Raw genomic sequence first — 19202 nt, 5'->3', positions numbered from 1 at the left:
TCTTGGTTGTTACGTATGGCGGTTTTTGGTCCAGAAGTAACACTTCTGTTTTGTCCGAGTTCAGTAGTAAAAAATTGTTACTCATCCAGTTTTTTAAACCAACTATGCATTCCTTTATTCTATGGAACTGCTGGGTTTCATGAAGCTTCGAGGAAATATAAAGTTGAGTGTCATCAGCATTAAGGTGAAAGCTAATTCCGTGTCACTTTCTTATATCTCCTAGAGGTAGCATGTATAATGCGAAGAGCAGAGGCCCTAAGACTGAGCCCTGTGGTACACCGTACTGGACTTGCAATTTGCGGGACACATCATTGTTTATTTCTACAAATTGAAAACGGTCAGATAAATAAGACTTAAACCATTTCAATGCTATTCCATTAAGGTCGAGTTTGGTTTTTTTGACAAGGGGCCTTATAACAGCCACCTTAAATGCTTCAGCCACATGTCGTAATGTCAGAGATGAGTTAATAATACTAAGAAGAGGATCTATAATTTCCGGGAGCATTTCTTTCAGTAGTTTTGTAAGTATAGGGTCTAGCATGCATGTTGTTGATTTGGATGATCTAATGATTTTAGAGAGTTTATCGTGATCTACTGTAGAAAATAACTGTAGTTTGTTTATTGATGATACAGGACAACCACTAAGTAGAGCATTACAATTGTCAAGTCTTGAGGTCACAAATGCATGAATAAGCTTTTCTGCGTCAGCAACACATAAAATAGTTCGTAATATGGCAATATTTCTAAGGTGGCAGAAGTCTGTTTTTGTGATATTTGAGATGTGATTTTTAAATGACAGGTTGCCATCTAATATAACGTCTAGGTCTTTAACTGTATTTGTTGGAGTAACAGTACAGCCTTCAATTTGCGGGTTATAATCTGAGATATTCTGTTGACGTGTTTTTGGTGCTATAAGTAATATTTCTGTTTTGTTAGAGTTTAAAATGGGGAAATTACAAGTCATCCAATGTTTTATATCTTTGATGCACTCACATTTTGGATAGCTTGAAGGAATCATCTGGTCTTGATGAGATATATAGCTGAGTATCATCTGCATAACAGTGTAAAATAATTCCATGTTTTCTAATAATTTTGCCAAGGGGCAGCATGTATATGGAGAAAAGCAAGGGCCCTAAAACCGATCCCTGAGGTTATCCATAATTAACTTGGATTTAGATTTGTCGATTCCCAATTTAAATGGACATTTTGACATCTGTCTGATAAGTAAGATATGAACCATTGTAGTGCCTGTCCCTGAATACCGGTATAATTGTGTAAACGATCTAATAGTACATGTTTATAATGTTATTAATGGGCTCAATCGCAACAGGTAGTAACTCTTTTAATAAAGCAGTCGGAATGGGGTCTAATAAGCATGTTGTCGGTTTGGATGTTGCAATAAGTTTAATTAAATCTTCCTGTTTTATAGGGGAAAAACACTGTAGCTTTTCTTTTGGGGTTGATACCACTTCATCATAGGCACTTGGAATTTGGGTTTTAGCTGTGTTGTCTCGTATTTTTTTCGATATTCTCTGTTAAAATAATCATGAATTCAATGCTACCAAGGAGCGGTGGAATAGCCAGGTCAGGTGAAGTCTGTTTGTTTGATAGTTTAGCAATTGTGCTAAATAAAAACCTTGGATTGTTTTTGTTAGTTTCTATGAGGTCACGGAGGTGCTCGGCTTTTGCTGCTTTAAGTGCCTTTTCGCAACAGTTTACACTCTCTTTCCATGCAATTTTAATGACCTTTAATGTTGTTTTTTTCATTCCCGCTCTAGTTTACTTGTTTCTCTTTTTAGGGCGCAAGTGGTGCTATGGAACCATGGTGCTATGATCTTTTCATTAATCTTTTTTGTTTCCATAGGTGCGACCGCTTTTAATGTATTAGAGAAAATAGTGCCCATGTTGCTGGTCATGTCATAGAGCGATTCTGTAATTGTTGGCAAGGTTATCAGAGATCACATCTGCTCTGTATTGCCAGCATCACTCGACCCACTGCAGTTCGCCCTTCCGCAAAAACCGCTCCACTGACCATGCAATTGCCTTCACCCTGCACACTGCTCTTTCCCATCTCGACAAGAGGAATGCACATGTGAGATTTCTGTTTGTTGACTACAGTTCAGTTCATACCAAAGTGCCCTCTAAGCTTCTAGTGAAACTCCAGGCTCTAGGTCTTAAAAATTCTCTGTGCTGCTGGATCCGGAACTTCCTGACAGGCAGACGGCAGGTGGTCAGAGTAGGCAGCAACATCTCATCCCCACTGACCCTCAATACTGGAGCCCTCAGTCCTCTCAGTCCTCTCCTGTAATCCCTGTACACGCATGACTGTGTAGATTGTGTACATTATGGAAATATGTACTTTATATTGTGTACAATTGTCTATTATTTAATGTATATTGTGTAAATATATGTATATTGTGTAAAGTGTATATATTGTTATTTATGTATATTGTACATTTTCATATCTTGTTGCTTGTACTGCCATGGAAAAGAGTCTTGTACCAAAGAATTTCACCATCAGTACACTTGTGTACATGATGTGTGATAATAAAGAGATTTGATTTGATTTGATGCCTTTTTCAACATTAGAAAGGTTTGACCCTAGCTCATCAACTCCTTGTCCAGGCCTAGTAATCTCAAGGTTGGACTACTGCAATCCACTCCTTGCTTGTCTTCCTGCAAAGGCTTTCAAACCGCTCCAGATGGTTCAGAACGCAGCAGCATGCCTCATCTTCCAACAGCCCAAAAGGGCTCATGTGACACCCCTTTTCATCTCCCTCCACTGGCTACTGGTTAAAGCCCGTATCAGATTCAAGTCACTAATGCTTGCCTACAGGACGATCACTGGATCTGCAACAGCATACTTTCACACCCTCCTGCACTCCTACATCCCATCAAGATCCCTGCATACAGCAAACCAGCAGCGTCTTGTACTGCCTTCCCATAAGGGAAGTAAATCACCTTTCCCGCTCATTCTCATTCACAACTCCTTCCTGGTGGAACATTCTTACTTACTCTGTCACAACATTCAAAAAAGTACTTAAAACTCAACTCTTCTGTGAATACTTGACAGACAGATGAGAAAAAAAAGATAAACTTCCTCAACAGGAAGTGGTCTAGCTTTTGTTGAAACCAGTAACTTTGTATTGGCAACTATTGCATCATCGCTCCTGTATGACATATCGCTTATTGTGCGATCACTGGATCTGCAACAGCATACTTTCACACCCTCCTGCACTCCTACATCCCATCAAGATCCCTGCATACAGCAAACCAGCAGCGTCTTGTACTGCCTTACCATAAGGGAAGTAAATCACCTTTCACGCTCATTCTCATTCACAACTCCTTCCTGGTGGAACATTCTTACTTACTCTGTCACAACATTCAAAAAAGTACTTAAAACTCAACTCTTCTGTGAATACTTGACAGACAGATGAGGAAAAAAAAGAAAAACTTCCTCAACAGGAAGTGGTCTAGCTTTTGTTGAAACCAGTTACTTTGTATTGGCAACTATTGCATCATCGCTCCTGTATGACATATTGCTTATTGTGCCTTAGACTCTTTGTAAGTCGTTCTGGATAGAAGCGTCTGCTTAATGACTAAATGTAAATGTAAACTTCCAGTTTCACTACACAAACGTTTAAACAAAATACAACCAACAGAATATCCGGAATTGCTTCTGGATGCTTTACATCTTACAAAGTGGTCTATAGTTATCGCTGTAGTTATCGTGTCAGTGCATTTTCTGTTAGTTTTAATAAACTAAGTGTGACGAGCAAGGCGGAATGAGAGCCATGAGGGAATGACGCAGGGCTGGTGATGCGAGTAATAATGAGTGTCAGCTGTGCGTTACCCCAGCTCCATATCTCTCAAGGTGGAGATCGAAAGCATAAATGGACGAGTGGCAGAGTGTACGAGGAGAAAGGACCGGGCCCGGACATGTTTAAGTTTGTATTTATGTTCTTATGGCTGGCGACCCTGAGGTTGCTGCGGGCCTTTTACTTCTGTGTTATTGTATGTTTATTAGATTAAAGTTTGTTTTAATGTTCGCCGGTTCCCGCCTCCTTCCTTCCACACTTTGAACTGCGTTACACTAAGGTTTAGTTGTAAACAGGTTTTAGTTTTATGAACTGACAAAAGAATATTTAACGTAAAACATTCTGTAATACGATTCAGACATGGAAGGAAGGAGGTGGGAACTGCCAAACATTTTAACATTTAATAACAGAAATAATAAAAGCCGGCGGCCCCTCACGGACGACCACCGGCGAACAAAACATAAATACAAAACACAAGAACATAAATATAAACTTAACATAAGTTTGGGCCCGGTCCTCTCTCTTCGACAGTCCGGTCGCTCGTTCTCTTATATGCTCCCAATCTCCTACGTGATTCGAGCCCGGTGTGCGCACAGCTGGCGCTTATTCACAATTACTCACCGGACTCGAACCACGGTCTCGCCCCGCCTACTCTACTACACATTCATTTAAAATTGATTGACTTTTTTATTGTTTGTTAAGATTGTTAATATTGTTTGTTTTATTTTAATGAGGAGTATGCTTGTAAACAGATAGCATGTACTTCTCAGGCTGTAAGATAATTTACAGTTGGGCTTGATGAGTGGGCAGTCACAACACCTGTTTCTTTTTTTAGAATTTTCAGTCAGAGAAGGAGGCATTAAAGGAGGGACGAGAGATGATGCCAAAGTTACAGCGCACAGAAGATGGCTTCATCAGAATAGGTGAGAGGAACAGTTCTGCTCTATGCTTCACACTAAATATATCACCATGATTTAGGCTGTAAAGAAATGTCATGCTTTTATAAGGCATGTGATAGCTGATAAGGAAAGCTTGCTGTGATAATGGTATAGGCGCTCTTTACGATAAGTCAGTATGGACATCCATTTTGATCCACCGGTGGTAAATCACAAATGAGAATCACTTGTGATAAATTGTCAGTGCCCATGTGACATAAATTAGGCACTGAATGATGACTTCAGTGTTTTAAAAAGACACATGTTACCACCTGTGTCTTTTTCCATCCTGGGTGTGACCCAAATGCTGTCATAATGGTGAAGACAAAGGAGCTCTCTGAGAACATCGGAAGTGCTATTATTAGAAAACACAAGTCATCCAAATGGTATAAGGCCATCTCCAAAGATCTTGGTATCCCCGTTTCAGCAGTGTTATTAAAAAGTTTGCAAAGCATGGGACTGTCAAGAACCCTCTTGGACGTAGGGAAAATAGGAAAACTGATGAGAGATCTCTTCGAAGGTTTGTGCAAATGGTGGAAAAAACATACTGTGTAACATTAAAAGACCTGAAGGCCCACCTGAGGTCATGTTTTCAACAAGTACGGCGCACACTAAACTAAACAGGGCTTTATGTGTGAAGGCCAAGAAAGACACCATTGCTGAAGAGAAGAAATAAAAAGGAACGACTGATCTTGCCAAAGAGTACCTTGCCAAACCACATTCCTCCTGATAAAATATTCTGTGGACAGATACCATTTTGGCAATGCACACCAACAGTTTGTTTACAGACGGCGCAGTAAACCTTATAAGGTAAAGACCACCCTATCAACAGTTATTTATGGTGGATGATCTATAATGCATTATAATGCTATAATGTTTGGTACTGGAGTTTTAGAGCAAAATGTCATAGTACCCAGTGTAAAAAACTTGTTTTGAGTCGAAGATCATGGGTCCTCCTGCAAGACAAAGACCAAAAGCACACATCCAAAAGCACGCAGATATGGTTGAAAAGGAAGAAATGGACTGTTTTAAAATGGTTAACAATGAGTCGTGATCTCAATCCCATAAAAAATGTTTGGGGTTAGCTAAAATCTGCCATTACGGAAAGGAATCCTACAAACGTTGAAGAGCTTGAACAAATTTGCAAAGGAAGAAGGGGAGAAAGAAACCGCAGAGAAATGCAATAAGCTTGTAGATGGCTGCAAGAAATGTTTGGAGGCTGTCATTGCTACAAAAGGGTGTACAACCAAATATTAAGGAAGGGGCCTTCATTGCTGCCCATGCCTTTTTTCTGTTCTTTGTTTTTCAACTTGCATGTAGCAATTTCAATGTTCTGTGTTAAATTACTTTGGACCTCAAATTCAAAAAATATTGATGATATTATTTTGTGAAGATATTGTACAGGTTATGACAATAATTGAGGATAATCGGTTGCGAGGATATTCGCGATTGTATTTTTAGCACTAAAACGTGATACTGGCTAAACCATAAGGTGAAGCCAGACATGTTTGGTATTGTTGGACTTTAAAGGCGTCCTGCATGTTCAAAAATTGAAGGAAGGCAATCTCTAACAAGTATTGAAGTTTATTGGTCAGAAAGTATCAAAGTACAGCGCTGGGTTGTCTCAGACACAACGTCTCACAAAGAACAACCCAGAAAAAACCTCATCACACAAATATATGGTATGTCTCGACGCTCTCTCTTCTGCAGGGGGAGGGTCTCCCTTGTTTCCACCAATCATCAAGTTCTGCTTTGTCCTCTCTCCACCAATCAACTCCTGCTGTGTCCTTTTTGGTTCCTGGAAAACATTCCTCCGCTTTTACACAACTGCAGCCGAAGATGCCCCCTGTCCCCCACACACTCACATTCCCGTGCTGCAAGCACATCCTTATCAGCACATAGCTTGGGTATCAAATGCATGTATTAAAACACTCACAATATTATGACTTCACCTCTAAATATGACAAAACTAATTAAATGATTAAATGTAATTACGTAACTGATTAAATGATTAAATCCTTCAATCCCTCTTTTGACCTCTGAAAGAGGTCACACATAATCCTCATCATCATCTCCCTCATCATCTGATATTCGGTTTGTTGCTAACAGGGGCATGGTATACGGGGGTGGGGTAAAATCTGTAGAAAAAATAGAAAAAAAAAGTAGAAAAAGTAGAAAAATCCTATCTAAAGCTTATGAAATACCCTTATAATGCTTATAATGAATATGTAGTTATGACTATGTCCACTCCTGTGAACACTTCACTTAAGATGCTCTGGACTCTATTTTGTCCAGACCACACACCAGCCGGGGTACAGAAACACTTCTCACTCTACGTTCTACACACCAGTCTCTCATGTGTCTTAAACTATTGGTGTAATCTTCGTATGTAGGGAGATCAGTGCATTTTACTTTTGTGATTAGGTGAAAAATAGTTCTACCGTCCTCCTCGTGAGTTACTGCACGGTCACCTGTTCTTTTGTTTTGCTGTCTCACTTTCTCCACCCCATACCTGTTTTTAAATGTCACTGCAATACCTGCTCCGTATGCACAGTCTTCACTTACACAGTGCGTTAGAGTTTCCTCTGGTGGACTTGAAAAAATGTCATTTTCTTGTGTATGACCTGTAATGTTCCTTTTTCTGCGCTCCATTGTACTTCACCTTCAACACCCTCCCTCTCTTGGACCTGAGATCTCAGGTACACAGCCGTCTGTTCCAGAGACCTGCCTGGGGGATCACAAGCAACACAAGAAGACAAATGATACCAGGTGTCGCCTTTTCCTTTTAGGAGGACAAAGTGGGATGTTCGTGAGGTGACACGCAGTGGTTTAGACCACATGGGCTCGTTCCACTTCCTGCGGAAGGTCTTCAGTCGCACCCACTCAGTGGGTGGTGGAACAGGTTCTGGTTCAGGTCCTGGTGCGACCTTCTGGGAGACATCTAGGAAGAAACTTAGAGAGTAGTCAGCACAATTCAAATGAGCTGCATGTGCCAATTGAGCTTTCAATGTGATAAAAGCCTGTTCTGCTTCAGGAGTCCATTTTAATTCAGCCTTTAAATTTTTCATACCCTGCTCTTTCACGATCTGTCTAAGGGGCGTGGTTAAGGAAACATACATAGGGATGTAATTTCTGCTGAAACCTGTGAGGCCAAGAAAGGAAAGCATGTCCTTTTACATTGGTTGGCTTGGGATTTGTTAGAATGCTGTCACGTTGACGATGGGAGAGAGTAGAGCCCTGTGGTTGGTGAATATAAGACCATGTCATACCCTGTTAGTTGCCAGTCAGTAACTTTTTCTTAATCGTTTGGTCATCCCTCCTAATTCTCTTGCTTCATGGCCTGGGTGCAGTGCCATGGAAATGTGTGGTGCAGCTGTGTCTGTCATTTCATACCACTGTTTTTGTTCCTCTGTCAGAGTAATCGGTGCTACCACCCCCTTTTTCCCTTTATATAGACCATCCCCTGTGAGGCGCCATCTATTTCCTTCTACGCCGTTAAACAGCTCATGGTAAATGACGTTGTCATTTCTGTCATAGAACAGTGTGCAATGGAGGGCGTGAATGGGCGGTAGGAAAACATCTATGTTTGTTATCCATGGCCTGTGGTTGTTATATAATGATACTACACTCGTTTGGGATGGGATAATCTTTAACTCGACCCAATAGATGTCAGTAGCCTCTTTCAGTGGGCCTCCTAACAGGACATTTTTTGTGTAACCCAACTTTGCAGCCTGCGAACAATCAACTTGTGTGCCGTCTGGAAAGCTTACAATTACCCCTTGTGGAAAACATAAAATGCTAGCGCCTAATTTGATCAGTAAGTCTCTACCCAACAGGGGTACTGGGGAGCTAGAGGAGTACAGGAATGAGTGCGGTAAGCTCTGATTTGCAACATGCACAGTTCGATTTTTTGTCATAGGCCAACTTTCCAACCCTCCAGAGAAACCCATTACTCCTACTGTTTTATCACTCAAATCATTTTTGTTATGAATTCTTTTGTTACAGTAGAGTATGTTGCCCCAGTGTCCACCAGGGCTTTTAGTGGTTTTTCGTTGACCACTATTTCCATGAGTGGTGCAGGCATTCCCCTCATGGGGTTTCTCTGGGGGCCGCTACAAAACTCCTCCGCATCTTCCTCCTGGCCCCATGTTGGGAGCACGGGCGCCTGCATTGAAGGAAATGGGAGTGTTTGCCCCGTGTTGTGTGGGGTTGGTGGTCTTTGTGGCCCCCTGCCTCGACCACGACCACTAGGTGCACCTCTACGAGGACCCCATCTCTCCGGAGGTGCCCCTATATTTTGACCTTCCCCTTGCAGTGTGGGGCAGTCTCTTATCCAATGATCAGTAGCACCACACCCAAAACAAGCATTCCTCCCCCGTCCACCACCCCCGTTCCCTCGTCCCATATATCCTCGGTTCCCACCCCTCTGTCCTCTATAGCCTCCCCACTGACCCCTCTGTGACCATTGGAATGGGTACGCAACCTCACGGTCTTAACCAAAATCTGGGGGAATGAAGGGAGGTGCTAAACTGGGTGATGCAGTAGCCTGTTGCTGGGGCATTTGTTTAACTTTGGCTGAGCCAGTACTCATTTTTGCTACCTCTAATTGTAATTTTAACAGCTGATTTTTTGTTTTTTCCAATTCCTCTGACTCTTTGTCTTGTTTATCAACAGCCCTGTCTATGTGGTGCACTAAATGTCTCCCCCAGACCTCATTGGAGGCAACTGGTATGTCTGGGTTGTTTTCCATAGCATGTTTTACACCGTTGGGGGCTCCTGTCATTACTGCTGTTCTGAAAATGTCACGTGTTATAGGGTTATTCAGACTGTTTTCCTCTACCATCTATTCCCACTCCGCTGCACACCGGAAATAGTACCCTGAGCCAGTCTCTCCTGGTTTAATGCGGAACCTAATATTTTGATACGCTGTTGGTGGTGTAGGAAATCGTCTTCTCAGCACTGCACTAACAGGAGTGCTGACCAATGTATATTGTTCGTCATTTGCCACATCCTCTATTCTAGCATTTTTTTCAAATTCAATCATTTGTTTTGTTGTGAAAATTTGGCCCAATAGACATCTTAAGTCTCCCACTGCCAATGTAGTTCCATGACATAAGGCCATCAATTTATTTAGCCATCTCCCTCCCCCTGAGGTGATGGGAGGGAGTTTTGCTAACACCGCAGTCATATCACTATCAGTCCAGGGCTGGTATTTGGCCTGTCCCTGTCCTCCCTGCACTAATGGCATTTGTATTCCAGCGCGCAATTGGTGGGTGGCGGTAAAATCATTCTTGCCTTCCTCATCGTCATTCTGTCTAAATGAGTCTACATGGCCTGGGTGTGAAATGTCCCAGATCCTGGATCTGACTGGAATGTACCTACTTCCAGCATGGCAACCTAACCTCTCTCTTTCCATTGCTCTGGTTCTTTTTGCAATAGGGGTAGATAACATTGTTTCTTTAATAGTCACATCCATATGTGTTGTCTCGTCTCCTTCATCACTATCTACACTCTGTCGGCTATGCAATGAAACAGGGGATGTGTGGTGATGTTTTAGCTCTCCACACACCTCTTCCCCCTCCCCTTGTGGAATGTGTTCTTCCTGTCCTTCTCTCTCGGGGGTTATCTGCTGTGGTGATCAGAGGTGTTACCCTTTGCACTTCCTGACTTCTTTGTTATTTCTTTGTCTGCCTTCACTATCTTTGCATGGTCCCCTGAACTCTTGGTTTTAGCAGGACTGAGGGCCGTTGCAGTAAGTGAAATTCGCGTCAACAACCTGAGATCTGTTCTATACTCTTCTTCTTGGTTTGAATGTTTACCCCTATTAATCCATTTTACTTTCTCCTCTGCATGCCTCTTTAATCTTACATGAGCTCTTCTTTCCATATCCCTAATTTTTGGTGCCAGTGGCACTGACATTTTGTCGGGATTATCCCATCCATTCTCTATACATATCTGACTCCTTTTATTCTCCCATATTTTCTTCTCCTTTTTATGACACTTAGGCTCCACCTGAGCTCGTAACATATCCACTACACTTTGCCACTGGTCTAAAATCAGCATACCTCCATAGTTTTCACATTCCCTTTCATATTTTGCCATTCTTTCTCTCTCAAAATATGAGTGTAAGCTTTCCTCATCTAGCAGTTCAATTCCAGCCATACGCCTTTAAAACATCAATAGAATAATTAAAATAATTCACATTTCACAATCCAGCAATGCTTTTCACTTTTCACTCAATGCAAAACAGTTTTTCCCACAACAGCACTCTGGTCTCATACGCTCACAGCACACAGAATACCCACATACTCCAGAGGCCCTTCTGCTGTCTAATAAATCACTTCTCACAAATTCCAGCACACAAACACACTCAGGCCTTATGGGCTGAGATTTTTTTTTTCTAGGTACATTCTACCGACTTTATACTATAAAAGTATCTCACAATTTTTAAAACATATTTATGATCAGCAAAATATATCTTCTATTTCTTCCTTTGACAATGCTCTTCGTGCTTTAATCAAAGCAGCTCTATTTTCCGGCTGCCATTAAGTCTCATGCGCGCACTATGAGCCAAACTCACAAATACTCTACGTCCTTCAAATCTTTATCTGACTCCACTCCTATCTTCTACACACACACTGCTTCTCTCATGTGCTCAAATAGTTTTTCTGTTAAACCCTAATTCACACCATAATTTGCATTCATCTTTTTTCATACACACACACACACACACACTCACACCCTCTGTTACACACACACACACAGACACACACACAGAGTCTCACAGGCTGAGGTTTTTTTCTCTCTCTCCCCCACTCCTGGATTTTTCTGTGGTCACAATACAATATACAAAAACATAAAAAATATATCGCAACGCATTCATACCCCCCACGTGACCTGTTTCCTAACAGGATTTTAATTCATAAAAAATTGTGTAATTGTGAAAAAAATCACAGAAAATATTATTTTACAATTGTACAAATTTATGGTTTCCAGAACCAAGGGACTCCAACCCAAATTTATGGTTATTAAAAAACCAAGGGACTCCAACCCAAATTTATTACTATAGGACTTTAACCTATACGTCTCTATACAGGACTTTAACCTATATTTTCTGAGGGACTTTAACCCACTGCTTCAAAGTAGGACTCTAACCCACTGCTTCAAAGTAGGACTTTAACCCACTGCCTCAAAGTAGGACTTTAACCCATTGCTTCAAAGTAGGACTTTAACCCACTGCTTCAAAGTAGGACTTTAACCCACTGCTTCAAAGTAGGACTTTAACCCACTGCTTCAAAGTAGGACTTTAACCCACTGCTTTAAAGTAGGACTTTAACCCACTTTCCCAGAATGGGACTTTAACCCACTTTTATGGTTACGCCGAACCACAGAAATTAATCCCACTTATCTTTACAATAAACTTCAAATCCTTCTTCACATATTTACTTACACGAGATGTTCATCAAATTCAACACATCAATTTAGTTTATCCAATTTGCAGAATTCGACTAAACAGGTTTCTGTTTACCTCAATTTTCTTAGCCGGCTGTCTGTTGAACCTGAATCCGTCTCGCGTTTGGGGTCCGGTTCTCTGCCGGTCTCTAGATCGCTTAAAAATGCCTCCTTTTCTCTGGTTTTGCTGGCGTCGGAATTAACAATTGTTGGACTTTAAAGGCGTCCTGCATGTTCAAAAATTGAAGGAAGGCAATCTCTAACAAGTATTGAAGTTTATTGGTCAGAAAGTAACAAAGTACAGCGCTGGGTTGTCTCAGACACAACGTCTCACAAAGAACAACCCAGAAAAAACCTCATCACACAACTATATGGTATGTCTCGACGCTCTCTCTTCTGCAGGGGGAGGGTCTCCCTTGTTTCCACCAATCATCAACTCCTGCTGTGTCCTTTTTGGTTCCTGGAAAACATTCCTAAAGAAAAAAACAACATTCCAAATACCTCCCCCACTTTTACACAACTGCAGCTGAAGATGCCCCCTGTCCCCCACACACTCGCATTCCCCTGCTGCAAGCACATCCTTATCAGCACATACCTTGGATATCAAATGCATGTATTAAAACACTCACAATATTATGACTTCACCTCTAAATAAGACAAAACTAATTAAATTATTAAATGTAATTACGTAACTGATTAAATGATCAAAATCCTTGAGTATCTTAGGACTCGGCAATGAATCAAAGGAATTTATTACCCATGAAAACCTGTCAGCCGTGGACAAAGTTATCGCCCTGTAAACATATTTAGGGGAAATAGGGGAAAACTGGATATCGTCGACTCGGCAAGTCGGCATGCCATTCCCAACCTAACGAGAACAATTTTATGATTTTTTGGCACACCGTTCAGACGTTATGAGCAAAAATTTAAATTTTTGTAATTTCAGACCACTATGTGAACAAGTTTGTGTCAAATTTTCGGTACCACTTTAGATTACGGCCGCAATGTCCCGCATAATTAAACAGAATGTACAGCGTAACTAATTATAACAATAATGCACCTCTATTGCACATATATGTAGGTAAAGGGGAACAATATGCAAAGTTTGGAGTATAAAGGGTTAAAAAGTTTATTAAAATAAACATTTATTAGGGAACTGCGTGTCATATTAGCATTCAAATCAAACCGCTCTTGAAATGCTTGATAGTCTCAAAAGATTAACATTGGTTCCATACATTTTACAAATTAAAGGGACAGTTCACCATAAAATGAAAATAATGTAATTATTTACTTTCCTTTGAGTTGTTCCAAATCTGTATACATTTCTTAGTTCTGTTGAACTCAGAGACAGACATTTGGAAAAATGCTTGGAACTAAACAGTTCCATTGACTATACCGATTTATTTCTTTAGAATAAATTAACAAACTTAAATAAAGACAGTACTGTATTCCTGTCGCCCCACAGGGAAGTTTGAGAATGGTATAGCAGAGGGGGAGGTGGATGCTTCCTTCGGCCCACTGGAGGCTCTGCGGCTATCAGTTCTGACAGACTCTCCTGTATGGGTGATTCTCAGCGAGGTACAGTATAACACAACCATTAACTTTTTTCTCCTCACTCACTAGAAACCTATGAATAGTCATCACTTATATTCACTAAGTAACCAGCCTTCAGATTCATTAAAAGGTAAAAATGCATGTCAAGCAGTTACTTAATTTATTATCAGTTTTCTATTACTGAAGTTTTAATGTCATATAGGTGATTAAGTAGGCAAAAAATCTAACAGACCTTATTTAAGGAGGACAGAGCCTTAGGATTTATTTGATTTTGGCCAGTAAACCACCCTAGCAACCTTGTAGCACTTTGCTGAAAAATTCTCTCAACATCTTCGCAAAATTGCATTATAGTTTACAACACTACCACTACTACTAAAGTATACTACAGCATTTTTGCATGTGGGCTTATTAAATTAAAAGTATAGTAACCACATGTGTGGGGCAGAATACATTATAATCTTTTGTATAACTTTTGTTTAAAAAAATAGTTATACTATTTAGGAATTAGCGAGTACAGCATTATCTGTATCTGTATCTGTTAACCATATGAATTATCTGTATCCGTATCTGTACTCGGACTGGGCGGGGCCTAACCAGGAAGTGGGCGGGATTTAACCCGGAAATTGGGTCGGGTTGTCTTGAGATGGGCAGGGGCTTTAACCGGTATGGGTTGATCATAAATTGTTATATTTAATGCTGATAAGAAAAATATTTACATGACAGCATCAGCATTGAGCTTCAGATCAATGTTTTTGATCACGATGACAAACGAACTATATACAGAATAAGTTTTGCAACAATGAATACAACACATGCGGTTGCAATTATGAAGTAAAATGTATTGAACAAGAGTTTTCATCTCAATAATAAAAATAAAATAACTTTATTTTTTTAACTTTTAATTAAAAACTGGTTAGAGCCACGTCTGAACAAACTCCACGTTTACCAAACTCTACTGGTTAATAAGTAAGCACCTCGTACAAACCGAAATAAAAAACAAACCTGAAGCTAAAGAAACCCTAAACGTTAACGGAAAAGACCCGCGAACCTGAGTGACTGAGGGAGAGACGGAGAGAGAGAGCTGCGAACACAGTCAGCAACACAATACATCTCTATATGTGTAGGGGAGGGGCGCTGTGACTATCACAGAACGCAGACACAGTCAGCTACCCAATGAGGATTTTTATTCAATCCGAGCACAGATATTGACTCGTATTACGCGTATGATACTCGTACTCGGCAAAAGTGCTTTATCCGTACCGGATACTCGTTTCAGCCGAGTATCCGGCTCAACTCTAATACTATGGTTACTGCAGTGAAACCTTGGTTAATTTGTGGTAACTATGATATTACTACAAATAAAACAAATAAAAAAAAGATGTTTAGTCTTGTTAAATGGACCTGCAACATAATGCTGGCACCCTCAGTAGTGCTTCACATGGGAAGCCCCATTTACATTTTACAAATAATTTGTTAATATTTATGAAGTAATGCACTTCTGACCCTTTTCTATTTACAGATTTTTATCAAGAAAACAGAGTGATGGATGTTCAACAATACCTCATGATTTCAGCAGACTAACTGGTGCAGCATGGAGTCTGCTCCGTCAGTGCCTCTACATGAGCTCTAGTCATGAGTTTCTATTGCAGTATAAAGTAATAATGTTAACTGCTGTTGACAAGCAGGGTAGAGAATATTGCCGCTATTGGCTGCTTAGGAGCTTCCACAAAGAAAAACAGCTTGTGTGGTCAGAACTGACATATGAAAGACTGATGTTGTATTTTGTAAACTGTTTATATGTAAACATGCCCATGGCTTGTTTTATGTAATTACAGATGTAAATCCAACAAGTGCTGCTTTTGGAGAACTTAATTTCCTATCCTCTATTCTCAAAGTAAAATTTGTGTTTATAAACTTACAAATAATTCTGTTAAGGTTATTCGAGATGGTGTGTATTTATTGTATTTAATACAATACCTTAAAATGTACACTCAGGCATACTGCCAAATATGTGTATGTTTGTGCACAGGCCTAGTGTGTGTTCCAAATTCAATCCAAATAATTTCCTGTTACAGAACGATTACAGATGTGTTGTGTATGTATGCTGTATGTTTCTTTTAAAAACTGAAATTCATTTCATTTTAATTATACCAAGAAAAGTTCAGCAATCACAACTAACAAAAGGAAGCCTTCAGAACATTTTTTTACTATAATTATTATTATTTACTTTCAAAATGAAGTTACAGTGTTGTTTTTCCCTCTGTTAGTGCTTTTCCTTAATGCACGGTGATGATGGGCAGTAGAGTGCTGGTAGCTTAATGTGTTTAAGAGCAGGTAGACTAAACAGAAATAAATCTTCGTGGTTACATAGAATGAGAGACAGATATACAAACATCCTGTCAGAAACTTCTATATTATGACTGTAAATCAATACACTGGTATTTAATAGACTTTGATGATGGGGCTAACCTTTTTCTTTTGACTCTTTTTGTTCATCCAATTATACACAGATTTTTAGCCTTAAAATGGTAAATTTAATGCAATAAGTTTGTGAACATTTGATATGATGATGAGCTTGGGCAAACCTTCCTACTCACACTAATATATTTATACACTTGGGTACAATAGAGGTTTTTAAACAGATCACTCCACCTGATCTGTAAAGATGCCGATAATCTTGAATTTTTCTAGAAAGCTCATCCACCTGTTTTAGGTAAAGAATGAATAACCCCCTCAACTGCTAATGTCCTATTAGGTTTTCTCCAGGTAAACTGATTGAACTAACAGGAAAATTTAAATGTAATACTCATGTCAATCAAATTTAAGAAAGTACAAACATAACTTCACGGGTACCTCACTTCTCACAAAACAACTGGATTTTTTCCGGTCTATTTGAAGTCCCTCCTTCCGAAACGCTCTGATTGGTAAAACTGACCAGGTCTTTCGTGATTGGCTTCCACGTCTCAGGCTGTTGTGATTGGTCGGTGCCCCTCTCACATGTATTCAAACACTTTGGCTTATAAATAGTAACAATGGCATCAACTTCACATTATCACTTAAAAAGATGCGGATCGATTTAAGTGTAATGAAGGTCTATAAGTGCAGGAGCAAAAGTCAATCTATGTTAGAGATCGTGAATTTGGCGAACTTTGGCGAGGATAATGACACCGTACTGAATGGCATCAGAGCGGTTATATTAAAAAAAACCAATAACAGAAGCTTTAGTTTTGTTTTTTCATATTGGTTCCAAGTTGGATAATAAAACAAGCAGATTGACCAGGGGCCCGTTTCAATAAGGAAGTTCAACCAACACCGAGTTAAAATCTGAACTCTGAGTTGATTTACTCAGAGAATCGCTACTCTGAGTTTTCAGTTTCAGAACAGCTGATTTGAGTTAGTTCAATCAACCCTGAGTAAGTTCACTCTAGGTTACGCGCGTTCAGCATGGCGATGAAAAGCCATTATCAATTGAGTGAAGATAGCACGATTCACCATGGCAACGGCACGTGACAAAAAGCGCTCTGTTCATTTCTCGCCAATCGAATTGAAGGTACTGTTACAAGCGTACGGTGAATATTAAGAAAAAAAGAGCAACACAGCCGCAGCAGCAAAAGAAAGAGAGTTGGTATGGGAGAAAAGTGCTTCACTTGTTAATGCGCCAGTTTATATGTCAATCACTTTTATATTTATTTTGTTGAAACTGTGAAAATGCGAATTATATTTAATCCTTCGCTCTCATGTAGGTGCTATCCTTTTGCAATAAAAAGATCTTGGCAGCAGCTGAATATGAAATATACGACGGCGTCGTAAAAAAAAAAAAACATTTCGAGAATAAAGTCGAAATATTACGAGAATAAAGTCGAAATATAAAGTCAAAATGTTACGAGAATAAAGTCGAAATATAAAGTCAAAATGTTACGAGAATAAAGTCGAAATGTTACGAGAATAAAGTCGAAATGTTACGAGAATAAAGTCGTAATATTTTGAGAAAAATAACAGAATTTCTAGAAACAATGGATGTGGAGGATTTGGTTAAATCCTACTTTAGATTATGATTTAGCAATAAGGAAATTCTTTGTATTTTGGCGCATCATCACGGAGTTATAATTAGTAAAAGGACACTGCAGCCGTTATGTAGGAAACTGAATTTATTCAGAAGAAAAAATCTGACATGAACTACGAATTAACTCACTGATTCAGATGACGTGCTCAAACATAACTTCAACTCTTAAACTACAACCTTCACGAAAATAAAATACGTATTACGACGAGTTTATTCTCGTAACATTTCGACTTTAATCTCGTAACATTTCGACTTTAATCTCGTAATCTTGAATTTATTTTATTTTTAACGTGCCACTAAAACGCCGTCGTAGAAATACAATAACATCATTTATTCAGGAAACTTTAAAGAAATAAAATGGTCTTGCTAGTAAGATGCCTGATTGGGAAATGTTAAATATACTTCTTAAACTGGCCTTAAAAGTTAAGATAAAACGTCCAAACGGGGCCTCACAATTCTCTCCCGACATAAATATAATTCTCTGCGAATTAATGCAGCTTCCTCTTCTATGGGTTCCTAAATAAACGGACATGCCATTTTAAGTTCTGTGTGACTAAATTGAGCGCGATTAGGAACACGAATCAATAAACAAATGACGTATGTAATTTCAACACCGCTCGCTTTCACTTCGAAAAGGGGGAGGAGATTGTAACAAACCCTAGGTTTGCGGAATAAAACCTGCTCCCGACCAGGTTAGGTTCACGGAGTAGGTTACTCTGGTTACTCACTCGGAGTATAAAATACCTCGATTTCTGAAATGGGCTTGACTTACTCCGTGGTCGCGGGATTGACATACCTCGCGTTCTGAAACCAAAAACCCTGAGTATTCCGTTTTCTGGGGTTGACTTACTCTGAGTTTGCACTTACCCTGCTTTCTGAAACGGGCCCCTGGAGATAATACTAAGCAGGACTTCAAAGGATGTTTCATAGAAGTGTTTAAGAGGTAAGCACACACACACACACACACAATATCATTGTATTACACAGAACAGCTTTCAAAGCCGATGTTAAAGTCATGGAAGCTGTTAGTTGACTGTTGGTTATCTTAGAATTTGTGTAGCGGAATTCTTATTAGCTGTAGGACTGCGATGAAAGTGAGAGTAGTTTAGCGCGTAGCTCAGTCAAATGTTTACAATCTCTGATAACCAAACACTACTCCAGCAGCTCTTCCACGTCTCTGGGAAGACCTCGCCCCTTTTTTGGAATATTTCTGTGGGCGGAGGTTATTAAAAGCACTCAGAATGGTGACTTCATGTACCCAGGAAGTAAAGGGCTGTACTCCGATCCCAGCCATTCTCTGTAGTCCTTGAAAAGTGAATTCTGTTAAAGACAACATCTTGCTTGGCACTGAAATTTGAGCTTTATCATTTTGCAGGTATT

General features: G+C 39.8%; 1 protein-coding gene across 1 annotated transcript in view; it reads left to right on the top strand.

The window, feature by feature from the left end:
- Positions 1-15698, top strand: part of mgat4b (alpha-1,3-mannosyl-glycoprotein 4-beta-N-acetylglucosaminyltransferase B) — a 268079-nt gene extending 252381 nt beyond the window's left edge. Inside the window, exons 13-15 of the mRNA XM_056769376.1 lie at positions 4654-4741; positions 13671-13783; positions 15279-15698. Coding sequence (XP_056625354.1) covers positions 4654-4741; positions 13671-13783; positions 15279-15302 — 225 coding nt within the window. The 3' untranslated portion in view covers positions 15303-15698. The remainder of the gene's footprint in view (positions 1-4653; positions 4742-13670; positions 13784-15278) is intronic.
- Positions 15699-19202: the final 3504 nt, after the last annotated feature.

This window comes from Triplophysa dalaica, chromosome 16, assembly GCF_015846415.1.
Source record: "Triplophysa dalaica isolate WHDGS20190420 chromosome 16, ASM1584641v1, whole genome shotgun sequence".
NCBI classification, from domain to species: domain Eukaryota; kingdom Metazoa; phylum Chordata; class Actinopteri; order Cypriniformes; family Nemacheilidae; genus Triplophysa; species Triplophysa dalaica.
This window is presented reverse-complemented; position numbering and strand designations above follow the sequence as displayed.